General features: G+C 32.4%; 1 protein-coding gene across 5 annotated transcripts in view; it reads right to left on the bottom strand.

Moving 5' to 3' along the window:
* The window catches only part of KANSL1L (KAT8 regulatory NSL complex subunit 1 like), a 112,943-nt gene that overhangs the window by 70,415 nt on the left and 29,090 nt on the right, over positions 1–13,438 (bottom strand). For all 5 annotated transcript variants that reach the window (XM_031451848.2, XM_031451845.2, XM_031451847.2 and 2 more), the window contains one exon: positions 6,284–6,425. In XM_031451848.2, coding sequence (XP_031307708.1) covers positions 6,284–6,425 — 142 coding nt within the window. The remainder of the gene's footprint in view (positions 1–6,283; positions 6,426–13,438) is intronic.

Here is a 13,438-nt window from a genome sequence, read left to right as displayed (position 1 = left end):
TATTTAGCTTTTCCTCCTATGCACCTAGTTGTAGCCATGCAGCTAAAGTTGGGTCTAAATTTAGCTAAAATGGAGTGTCAGGAAAAGTAGTGCAACTTCCAAATCACACACAACTTAAAGACTTCTCAAGAGCTCGAATAAGGAGAAGTCTACAACCCTGTTCAACAGTGCAGTCAGCACACCCTAGAGTATATCACAGAAGCAAGATAGAAGGAATCTGAGTCCCTGAATGACCCTGAGCAAACAAGATGCTCCACCAGCTTGTACTCACCCTCTCACTTTTGAAGCATTATGTACCTTTATAAAGTAACTATATTTGGAGATCTTTGTTATAGCAGCTTATGCTATAAACTAATTTTATAGGTAGAATACAAAAAAAAACAAAACAGTAAGCACATTTTAAATGAAATCTGTTAGAAATGTAATTAATTACTAACAGTAAAAAGAAAAGTAACTAGATTAGAGTAGATATGTTCAATGCACAGTTAAATAGTATTAAGATCCACATTTTAAGTAAAAAAAAAAAAGAGTATAAAAAACTGAGCACTTTTAATCATTGTAAGAATTATTTGCAGTTAAGGAAGTATGTTAAAAATTAGGAGTAATGGCAAAGAATCAAACTACAATGCATAGCTTCTAAACCAGCAGAGGGAAAAGATAAGAATAAAGCAAATTCTATCAATCCAACAAAAGACAAATGAAAAACAAAACACAAATACAAAGAGAGAAAAATAAAAACAAATAAAAATTGAACTAATCAGAGTGGATTTTTAGAATAGCTATATGTAGCTTACAAAACAAACACCTAAAACAGTAAAAAGTCTGTTAATACCAAATAGCATTAGTACTTCATAGTGTAAGAGACAGAAGCTAACAGAATTACTAGGATAAACTGAAACGTTAACAATGATTGGAAATTGAAAGATCTAGATGTATAAAGATATAACAGATATATATAACAAAGTCAACCACTTTAATAAATAGAGAATTCTAAAATCAGCAAGTAAAGAATATACATTCTTTTCTATTATACACTGAGCATTTAAAAAATTTGATTAGTAGTTGGTCACAAAGAATGAAATCCACACAGGGTAATCAACAGGCTATAATGTAATTAAATAATAAAATACTTAAAAAAAAAAGTTTTGAGTTCAGAAACATAAAGATGTACTATTAAATAACTCAAGTTAAAAAGGCAATCACATTGGAAATTTAAAAATATTAAGAGCAGAATGAACAATGAAATAGTTAAATATGTAGTATGCAAAGTAATATTTGAGTTAGAGCTGAAGATAAGAGTTATAAGGTCAATCAAAAGATACAGTGGCTGAATAGATACAAAAACAAGACCTGTATATATGTTGCCTAAAAGAGACTTACTTAATATTTAAAGACACACACAGACTGAAATTGAGGGAATAGAAAAAGGTAACCCATGCAAATAGAAATCAAAAGAAAGCCAGAGTAGCAATATTTATATCTCACAAAATAGATTTTAACATAAAGACTGTTACAAGAGACAAAGAAGGACATTACATATTGATTAAGGGATCAATCCAAGAAGATTTAACAACTAAATATATATGCAGTCAATATAGTAGCACCTAAATACATAAAGTAAATATTAACAGACATAAAGGGAGAAATCAACAGTAACACAATAATAGGAGGGAACTGTAACATCCCACTTACATCAATGGACAGATCATCCAGACAGAAAATCAATATGGAAACACCAGCCTTAAATGACACTTTATGCCAGATGAACTTAAAAGATATATATATATATTATATATTTATATATATATATATATATAATATATATATATTACTTCAGGAAAAAAGAAAAATCACAAATAACAACCCACCCTTACACCTAAAAGAGCTAGAAAAAGAACAAACAGAACCCAGTTAGTATGGAAAGAAATCACAAAGATTAGTGCAGAAATAAATGAAATAGAGACTGAAAAAGAATAGAAAAGATCAATGAAACTAAAAGCTGGTTCTTTGAAAGAATAAACAAGTTGATAAACTGTTAGCCAAACTCATCAGGAAAAAAGGAGAGAGGGCCCAAATCATTAAAATCAGAAATGAAAAAGGAAACATTACAACTGACACCACAAAAATATAAAGGATCATAAGAGACTATGATGAACAACTATGTGTCAATAAAATGGACAACCTAGAAGAAATCGACAAATTCCCAGAAATGGACAATCTCCCAAGACTGAGTCAGAAAGAAACAGAAAATATGAACAGACCAATTACTAGTAATGAGACTGAATCAATCATTTTTTAAAAAATCCCAACAAACAAAAGTCCAGGATCAGATGGCTTCACATGTGAATTCTATCAAACACTTAGAGAAGAGTTAACAGCTACACTTCTCAAACTATTTCAAAAAATTGCAGAGGAAGAAATGCTTCCGAACTCATTCTACAAGGCCAGCATCACTCTGATACCAAAACCAGACAAAGGTATCACCCAAAAAAGAAAATTACAGGCCAGTATCACTGATGAACATAGACCCAAAAATCTCAACAAAATATTAGCAAACTGACTCCAACAATACATTTAAAGGCTCATACTGCATGACCACATGGGATTTTTCTCAGGGATACAAGGATTTTTCAATATCTGCAAATCAAACAATGTGATAAACCACATTAACAAACTGAAGAATAAAAACCAAATGTCATCTCAACAGATGCAGAAAAAGCTTTTGACAAAATTCAACATCTGTTTATGATTCAAAAAAATGTTTTAAAAAATCTATTTATGATAAATACTCTCCAGAAAGTGGGCAAAGAGGGTATTTACTTCAACATAATAAAGGCCATATATAACAAGCCCATCACACTCAATGGTGAAAAGCTGAAAGCATTTCCTCTAAGATCAGGAACAAGACAAGGACACTCAATCTCACTTTTATTCAACATGATATTGTAAGTCTTAGTCACAGCAAGCAAACAAGGGGAAAAAAAGGAATCCAAATGAAAAAGAAAAAAGTAAAACTGTGATTGTTTGCAGAAGACATGATATTATACTTAGAAAATCCTAAAAATGCCACCAAAAAACTACTACAGCTCATCATGAATTCCATAAAGTTGTGGGTTACAAAATAAATGTATAGAAATCTGTTGCATTTCTCTGCACTAACAACAAACTATCAAAAAGAGAAATTAAGAAAACAATCCTATTTACAACGACTTCAAAAAGAATAAAATACCTAGGAATAAACCTAAGGACATAAAAGACATGTACTTTGAAAAGTATAAGACACTAATGAAAGAAATTGAAGACAACACAAATAGATGGAAAGATATACCGTGTTCATGGATTAGAAGCGTTAATATTGTTAAAACGACCAAACTACCCAAAGCCATCTAAGACTCAATGCAAAATATCAAGGGCATTTTTCACAGAGCCAGAAAAAATGATTTAAAAATTTGTATGGAAACACAAAAGACCCCAAATGGCCAAAACAACCTTGAGAAAGAATAGAGCTAGAGAAATCACACTCCCTGACTTCAGACTATACTACAAAGCTACAGTAACATACTACAAAGCTACAGTAAAACAATACAGCACTGACACAAAAACCGACACTTAGATCAATGGAACACAATAGAGATCCTCCAAATAAATACATGCAGTTATGGTCAATTAATCTACACCAAAGGAGGCAAGAATATACAATGGAGAAAAGACAATCTCTTCAATAAGTGGTGCTGGGAAAACCGGACAGCTACATGTAAAAGAATGAAATTAGAACATTCTCTAACACCATACACAAAAGTAAACTCAAAATGGATTAAAGACCTAAATGTAAGAACAGAAACCATAAAATTCCTAAAAGAAAACATAGGCAGAACACTCTTTGACATAAATCATAGCAATATTTTTTTGGATCTGTCTCCAAAAGCAAAGGAAATAAAAGCAAAAATAAACAAATGGGATCTAATTAAACTTAAAAGCTTTTGCAAGGCAAAGGAAATCACTGACAAAATGAAAAGACAACCTATTCAATGGAAGATAATATTTGCAAATGATAGGACCACTAAAGGGTCAATATCCAAAATTTATAAACAGCTCATACAACTCAACAGCAAAAAAAACCAAATAACCCAATCAAAAAATAGCAGAAGACCTAAACAGACATTTTTCCAAAGAAGACATACAGATGGCCAACAGGCACACGAACAGATTCTCAACATTGTTAATCATCAGAGAAATGTAAATTAAAACCACATATCACCTCACACCTGTCAGAATGACTATCATCAAAAAGAACACAAATAACAAATGTAGGCAAGGATGTGGAGAAAAAGGGAACCATAGTACACTGCTGGTGGGAATGTAAATTGCTGTAGCCACTGTAGAAAAAGTATAGAAATTTCCCAAAAAACTAAAAATAGAACTACCATATGACCGAACAATTCCACTCTTGGGTATATATCCGAAGAAAATGAAAACACTAATTTAAAAAGATACATGCAACCCAATGTTCTTAGCAGATTATTTAATAGCCAAGATATGGAAGCAACCTAAATGTCCATCAACAGATAAATTCAAGAAGCTAAAACAACAGTAAAATAGCAAACCCAATAAAAATGAAACAAAAAATTGAAAGAGCCAAAAATAATGTGTTAGAAAAGAGAAAGATCAATAAGCCCCCAAATTTTCTGGAATAAAAAAACTAGTAATACAGACACAAAATTTTTGAAAATTTAAGAAAAATAATGTGAGGGTACTTTTGCATTAAAAGCAAACTTATAAAACTATATAATCAAGATAGATGTATAGATTTGTAAGTCCAGTAACAAATTTATACACATTTGAAAACTCAATATATGACAAAAGTGATAATTTCAACTAGAAAGTAAAGATAAATTACTGTAATTTATAAAAAGGTGCTGGAATGACCATCCACATCCAAATAGAAAGTTAGATTATTACCTCACAACAAACACAGAAATAAATAGCAGGGGTAGGATCTTTTTGAAGACACAGAAAGACACAATCCATAAAGAGAAACAGCATACAATTATGTTGAAATTAAAATCTCTGTTCAAAAATTGATATATCAAAAAAACGAAAAAAGATAAGTTAATTCTTAGACAAAATTTGATAGTTAATTACACTAAGAATCAATTTCCCTATATTCATGAGCAATTAAATTAAAACAGTAATAAAATATTTCACTCCCATTATACCGTAATTAAGAGACCAAAAAATATAAAGCGTTGGCATGGGAAACCAGGAGCTCTCGTGCACTGCCAGTGAAAATACTGATTAGCCAATCTCATCACTGAGTATAGGAAAGCTGAAGTTAGTCATGCCTAACTTCCAGCACTTCCACTTTGAGGTTTATCCCCAAGAAAACCTCTCCACAGGCCCATCAAAAACACACACAAGACAGTCACTGCAGTATTGCAGTATTGTTTTTACTGGCATAAAAACTGAAATGACATACATGCCTACCAACAGAAAACAGAGCAGATAAACATCCGTTGTATTCACACAATTCCATTCCATTCATACATTTAAACATCATACAGGAAGTATAAAAATATATAAAAATTATGCTGAGTAAAAACAAGCAAGTTGCAAGAGTCTGTAGTGTAAATATCACTCGGTTGGACTTTAAAAGCAGGGAAAAATAAATTTTTTTTATAGATACAGATAAACATTTATGTGCCAATAGTATAGAATATACATAAAAGTAACAGCTATCAAAAAACGTTGGAATCACAATAGTGGTTACAGTGGCATGGGGAAGGGTATGGGATCAGGAAGGACCATACAAGTACTCCAGTAGTACAGACAATGCTTTATTAGTCTGAAAACTAAACCCAAACTAGTAAAATTTAATATTTAACCAATTTGGGGGTGGGTATATAGGTGTTCATTACAATGCTCTCTAGAACTTTTTGTGTTTATAGTTTTCCTTAAAACAACCAAAAAAACTCTAAAGAGATTCCAATAAGATACACTCAGAATTTCTCTCATATGCTCAAATAAATGCCAACAAAGTAGAGCTTTATATGTATATCATTTCTATTAACTGGAATCCAATAAAGAAGTTCTGAATTGTTCAATATGATAAAATGATAGTGGTAAATACAAAGGTATTACAAAGATAGTGTCAACTTACAGAGTATATCAAAAAGCTTAACATTAACTACACTTTTATAAAGACTTACAACAATTATTTTGTGTGAAGAGATGAGGACAAACTGAAACTAATAATTTTTTTTTAAACAGAGGACACAGACAATACCTTGGAGGCACGAATCTGCCTGTGAACATCCGTTAGTTGTTGGATTTTGTATTCTAGCTCTGAAATCTGGGCTTGAAGCCATGTCCATCGGCTGCCAACTCTTGCTCTGTCTACAAGCCACTTCCATTCAGTACTACAGTTACTGTGAACAAGACAAACACTGTTAGTCAAAGCACAAAGGCAATCAAGTTTTCACAGAGATTGTGTAATAACTTCCTTGACTTCTGTCATGCAATCTCAGATTCCTTTACAAAGCATCTAATTACATGAAAAAGAATGGCATATCAACTTCTCATCAAAAATTTGATTTCCTTATCTTTCTATCCCACAAACACCTGTTTTTATTCAATACTGTGTATCCTGTAGTAGGATAATCTCCTTGATATTTAATATTTTATTAATGCTCAAGCTCTGAAATAGGAGTGGGCCGACAAAGGAAAAGAAAGAATGACAAGACTAACACCATGCAAAAACTGTTACATGAGGCTTTCATATGTAAGTAGATATCAAGTGTCGGACAAGCCATTTGAGCTGTGCTAGATCTAAATTCACGTAACAAACCATAGAGTACTCAATTTTACTATATGTAATTTTCATTTGCTAAAACAAAAATCACTATTAGCTAATTAAATACTTACAATCAAGTTTTTTAAATGTCAAAAATTATCAAAATGAACACTTTGCTACATTTCAAATAAGCATATCAACTATACATGTGAGATGTTTATTAAGATAAACAGCTTGTTAAAAAACTGATTCCCAGAATTTACAGCTTAGAGATGACAAAGAATTTATATTAAGCCGTTCATGATTCTTTGAAAATAAGAGTAGAATCTTAGCTTCTCTATCTTTTGGCAAGGGCACTGCTCTAAACCATAGTTTGTGAGATTACAAATTAATTACGTTATGAAAATGTTCCAACCAGACCAACTGGAAAACAATCACTTGGGAGTAAGAGAAAGAGAGAGAGGGAGGGAGGGAGGGGGAGGGGGAGAGAGAGAGAGAGAGAGAGAGAGAGAGAGAGTGTGTGTGTGTGTGAGATAATTAGGAGCTTCAGATTGCCAAGGAAGAAACTGAAGAAGGTATGACTGAAGAAATTGAAGGGTAGTAACTACTTAAAGGCAAAACACAAACTTCATGAAAAACCTGTCTAAAAACCGCATTTACTGTCCCCATAGAATGTGGGGACATCAGAAGTGTACCCTAATGGAAACTATAGCCTTTGAGTGATAATGATGTTTCAATGTAGGTTCATAAATTGTTACAAATACACTACCTTTGTTCAATATATTGGTAGTGGGGTAAATCATATCTGTGTGGAGTCAGGGGGTATATGGGAACTCTGTATTTTCCACTCAATTTTGCTGTATACCTAAAATTGCTCTCAAAGATAAACTATTAAGTTTTATGCATTTAACCATAATGAAGTAACTTTCACATAAACTTTAGCCAAAAAGTTTGTTCTAAGAGGTCATTTGTTGTCAGAGAAACAGAATTATTGTAGCTTACTATATAGAATGTATTCATTATAACAGGATTTTACATTATATCAGTGTTTCCAAAAAGCTGCTTTTTAAAAAGATTCTAATTGCATGCAATGTGACTGCAGAGATCATCACAGAAATTAGGACTTTTCTTGGTATTATTAATCAGTTTATAGATATTGTGATTTTGTAAATGTGACATGTTTAAAAAACACTTTTAAACTATGGACAAAATTTAAAATGCCTATTCAAAGTAGATAAACAAGATGATACTGTATAGCACAGGGAAATATATATAAGACCTTGTGGTAGCTCACAGTGAAAAAAATGTGACAATGAATATATGTATCTTCATGTATAACTGAAAAATTGTGCTCTACACTGGAATTTGACACAACATTGTAAAATGACTATAACTCAAAAAATGTTTAAAAAAATGTCTATTCAAAATATACTATTCAGAGATAATATGAATAACATTAACTGCCAATCACAGAATTAGTGAAGAGGGCAAGGGCCACATCAGTAGTTGCACAGGTGAGGGTAAAGTATTGGATTTTATGCAAAAAGGAAGTTATTGGTGAGACAGTAACAAAAACACTTTTTGAGCAGTCTGACTGCTAGGTGGAGAAAGCATTGTAGCATTGTACTGGGACATAAGAGCAAATAAGGAAACCAATCAGGATGCAACTATAACCATCCGGGTGTGGTACAGATAATAGTGATCTCTAAATATATTTCATGTGCTGTCCTACATTTCCCAGCCCTCACTGCACTTAGGTTGGAGTCATGTGACTAGTTCTGAACAGCAGGCTGTGGGCTAAAGTGACACGGTCATTTCCAGTCTACCTGACCACCTTCAAAGCCACTAGTGCAGACAGTATAGCTACAAGATGGAAGACGATCACAGCTCAAACCACACCGCACTTTATGTAAGCCGCAGCAAACCTCTGCCGGGTTAAACTACTGAGATTAGGTGATTGTTAGTCTAGGGCCTATTCTGACTAAGATACTCAATAAAAGATGAAAATGGCCTGGACTAGAAATGGGGCAGGAGATAAAGAAGAAATAAAAATAAAAGGATGTATTCAAGGTTGATTTTAAAATTGACAGGACTTGCAGAAGTATGGTGTGGGAGTACACATGGAGAAATCAAAGATGATCTTAAACATTCTTTCATTAAATTTTGATCCAGCTGGAAAATTTTCCTATAACATGTAATTTTCCTTGGTTATCAAACTGATGATTAGCTTGTGGTCGAATATAATAGAGAAAAAGAAAAATTTATGGAGTTCATGTTACTGTACTTCTTGTAAAAATACTGTGATACTGAAACTAAGTTTACAAAAACAAGTTTTATGTTCATATCTGACATTAAATTATACTACCATAGAAAAATAGTAATATTAAATTAAACGTAAGTAAACTAAATAATGCTGGGGCTTTGTGGTATGTGAAATGAATTTTCTGTAATGGATACTTTAGCCTACATTTTAACAGGAGTGAATAAAATCTGTTTGCTATGCTTGGAAGTGGTAACCCATCTTCTCCACCAAAAATGCTCCCTTGTTTGAAAATATGTCTTTCTGAAAAATATTTATGGTGGTAAACATGTTACAGATAAGTATATGGCTATCTCATTCAAAGGAGATTAACACCTGTTGTACCGCAAAGTCAAAACATGTTTTATGTAAACAATTTACATAACCAATGATGTAATGGCTTATATAACTTACAGTGTAACCAATCAGAACACAGCTGATGCAACAACAAACCAGTAAGAATATGAGGCATAAAGTTGTCTAGACTCCCAAGTTAGCATGTAAGCCTGGCATGCCAGGCCACTAAGAACACTGACTCCCTGCACTCCCTCCGGAGTGCGCTGAACTGATCACAGAGTACTGCATGCCCCGATCTTCACTGGAAGCAGGGGGCTCCTACTTCCAGTGAAGGTCAGGGCAAAGGCATCTGTGAGTGGAGACCCCCTGGGCAATGAGACTAGTCAGTCTCCAGAGAGGCAGTGTGTGCCTTCAATCCCCATCCTTGTTTGTTTGCAGTCAGCACTTACCTTGTGGAAGGAAGGAAGTACAAGCTGTTTAAACCAAGTGGTTTTGAGTACAATTTTTATTGGTACTAACTTATGGTCAACATCATGAACTTACATCACTGTTTTGACCTTGAAGTGCAGTTTGTTCCTCAGAATAAGGCAGAACTTTCTAATGTTACATCTTAAGTTACCAAGACTTAGAGAAAAACTTGTATAAATTAACTTTGCTTTTAATATAAAGACCTTGTCAGCTTACTAATAACAATGAGTTAACTATGATAAAAAATCAAAAAAGAACATCTAATTATGAAAAGTGACAATCCCAAGAAAAGTAATGTCTGTTCCAGGGAAAATAACATTAAATTAGGCGAAACTTCTCCATCGGTGTTTGCTCACCTAGAGAGCTTACCCTTCCTTAAAATTTGATTCCTTTAGACCAGAGGATGGCAAACTTTTCCTGTAAAGAGGTAGACAGAAAATATTTGCTTTGTGGATCACATGGCCTCTTTATTAACTATTCAACTCTGCTGTTATAGCATGAGAGCAGCCATAAATGAATGGGTGTAACCATGTTCCAATTAAACTTTCTATATAAAATCAGCCAACAGGCCAGATTTGGTCCACGGGCCTGACATGGAGGGTATTTTCGTACGCTTCCTATGCTTCCCAAGGGATTATGACTTCCTTTAATGAAATGTCTTTTCAAATCTTTTGCTCATATTTAATCAGGTTATCTTCTTATTGATTGGTACAAGACCTATGTCAGACCACATGTATCAGAAATATTTATAGCTTCCAATCTGTAGCTTGCCTTTCATTTTCCTAATGGTGTTTTTGAGCAGCAAAAGATTCTAAGTTTTTCTAATTCATCTAATTTTGATGAAGCCCAATTTATCAAACTTTCCTTTTATGGATAGTTTTTATGTCCCAAGAAATCTTTGTTTAATACTAAGTCATAAAGATTTATTCATGTTTCTAAATTATAAAAAAAAAAACTAGAGTTTTAGCTTTTAAATTCATAACCCAATTCAAATTAAGCTGTGTATTGTATGAGGTAAGAGTCCAGATTCATTATTTTCTATAGGATACCTAGTTCCTGAACCATTTGTCAAAAACCTTCTATAATCCTTTAATAGAAAAAAAAATTGAATAGATAAAAGACTATCTATTGAATACTATATGTTGTATATACACTTACATACACACACAGACCCCTTGATATCTATCATCTATCTACCTACCTATGTCAACACCTTGACCCACCCAATACCACACTATTATCGTAGTTTAAAGTAATTCTTAAAATCCAGCAGTGTAAATTTTCCAGCTTTGGTCTTTCTCAGTATTGTTTTAACCAATACAAATCAGCTTGTCAATTTCTTTAAAATTAAAGAAAAACTAACAGCATTTTGATAAGGATTACATTGCATCTATAGATTTATTGGTGGAGAATTAACATCTTAACAACACTGAATCTTCCAATCAATATGTTATTATTTCTCTGTATTTGCATACTATTAATTTCTCTCAGCTATGTTTTGTGTATTTAAAAAATTTACCTCCATTTCATGTTTATGGATGATAGTATATAGCATTCATAAATTATTTGGATGCCAGTATATAAAATACAATTGATTTTTGTATGGAACCTTACATCCTTTGACCCTGTTAAATTCACTTACGAGTTTCAGCACCTTCTTCCTAGAGTCTTTAGGATTTTCTGTGTATATTATCATGTCAATGGCAGATATAGTTTTATTTACTTTTTAATCTGGATGCCTTTTATTATTTTTCTTATCTTACTGCACTGGCTAGGAATTCCAATATAATGTTAATTATAAGTTGTGTGAGTGGATATCCTTATCTTCTTCCTAATCTTACAGAGAAAGCATTCAGTCTTTCATAATTAAATGTAATGTTTGCTGTATACTATCTGTAAATGTCCTTTATCAGACTGAAGAAGTTTCTGTCGACTCTGGGTTTGTAGTGAGTTTTTATCATGAGGTTTGAATTCTATCAATATTTTTTGGTATCTATGGAAATTATATGTTGTTTTTCCTTTTTTTTTCTATGATTGGTTTTAAATGTTAAATCAACCTTGCTTCCTGTTACACACCCTTTTGGTCACGATGCATTTAAAAAAATATTTTGCTAGATTCTATTTGCTTTTTCATTAGAGATATTCTGCACCTACAGTCAAAGGAGTTATTGATGTGCTATTTTCCTATAATGTCTTTGTCTGGTTTTAAAATCAAGCTAATGCCAGCTTCATAAAATCAGTCAAGAAGTGTTCTATTTTTTGAAGGAGTTGTTTACTCCTTAAGTTTCAATAAAATTAATCTGGGCCTGGAGATTCCTATAGGGAAGGTTCTTAATTATTAATTTGATTTATCTTATTAACATAAGGTTTTTCAAGTTATCTATTTCTTCTTCTGTCAGTTTTAGTAATTTGTGTCTTTCAAGTACTTAGTCCATTTCATCTAAGTTGTTGACCCTAATGGCATGAAAATGCCCTACTGTTCCCTGATTATTCTACTAATGCCTGAAACATCTACAGTGATGCTTTTATTTCTTTCTTGCTATTGGTAGTTTTTTCCTAATCAATCGAGCTAGTTTATCAATTAATCTTTTCAAAGAACCAGCTTTTGGTTTCACTGATTTTTCTCTATTGCTTTTGTGTTTTATATTTCATTGATTTCATGCTATCATTTTTTCCTTCTTGCTTTGGGTTTAAGTTGCTCATGTTTTTGCAGCTTCTTAAACAGAAGGCTTAGACTATAATCTTTATACCTTTCTTCTTTTCTAATATAAGCATTTATAACCACAAATTTTCATCTAAGCACAGCTTTACTAATCTAGTAGTGGCATCCCACAAAACTAGACATGCTGCATTTTCATTATCATTACATTTGAAACACTTTATACTCTCATGATTTCTTCTTTGATCCATGCTTTATTTGGGAATGTATAATTTAATTTCCACATTCAGACCTACATATTTGCATTTCTTACCATGTCTTCTTTCCTTTGTATAGAACTAAGTTTTCACTCAGTATCATTTTCTTTCAGCCTAAAGATCATTTTAAGATTTCTCATAGTGTAGGTATACTGATAGGAAATTTTCTGCTTATTTGGAAGGATTGTTTTACCTTTATTTATGAAATAATTAAATTTCAAAAAAATGATTTTTTCTTTCCTTTCAGCACTTTAAATATATCATCTTATTGGGGTTTTTTTTTGTTTGTTTGTTTTTGTTTTTTTGGCTTGCTTACCTTCTGATGAGAAGTCAGCAGTGAGTTTTTTTTCTTTGCTTCCCTATATAAAATGGCTTTTTTTCCTTCTCTTACTGCTTTTCAGATTTTCTCTGTATCACTAGAACTTGGTGATTTGACTATAATACATGTTGGTATGGTTTTGTTTTTAATCCTGCTTGAGATCTATTGAGATTCTTAGATCTATGGTTTTATGATTTTCAGCAAATTTAGAAAAATTCTGGCCATTATCTTTCTTAATATTTTTGCCTCTCCCACACCTTAAATCTAGAATTCCAATTACATATACGTTAGAACTTTTGCGTCCAGGTCACTAACATTCAGTTCATTTTCTTTTTGGTCTTTTTACTCT

Source organism: Camelus dromedarius, chromosome 4 (genome assembly GCF_036321535.1).
Source record: "Camelus dromedarius isolate mCamDro1 chromosome 4, mCamDro1.pat, whole genome shotgun sequence".
NCBI classification, from domain to species: Eukaryota; Metazoa; Chordata; class Mammalia; order Artiodactyla; family Camelidae; genus Camelus; species Camelus dromedarius.
The sequence above is the reverse complement of the archived record's forward strand: the minus strand, read 5'-3'. Positions and strand labels throughout refer to the sequence as shown.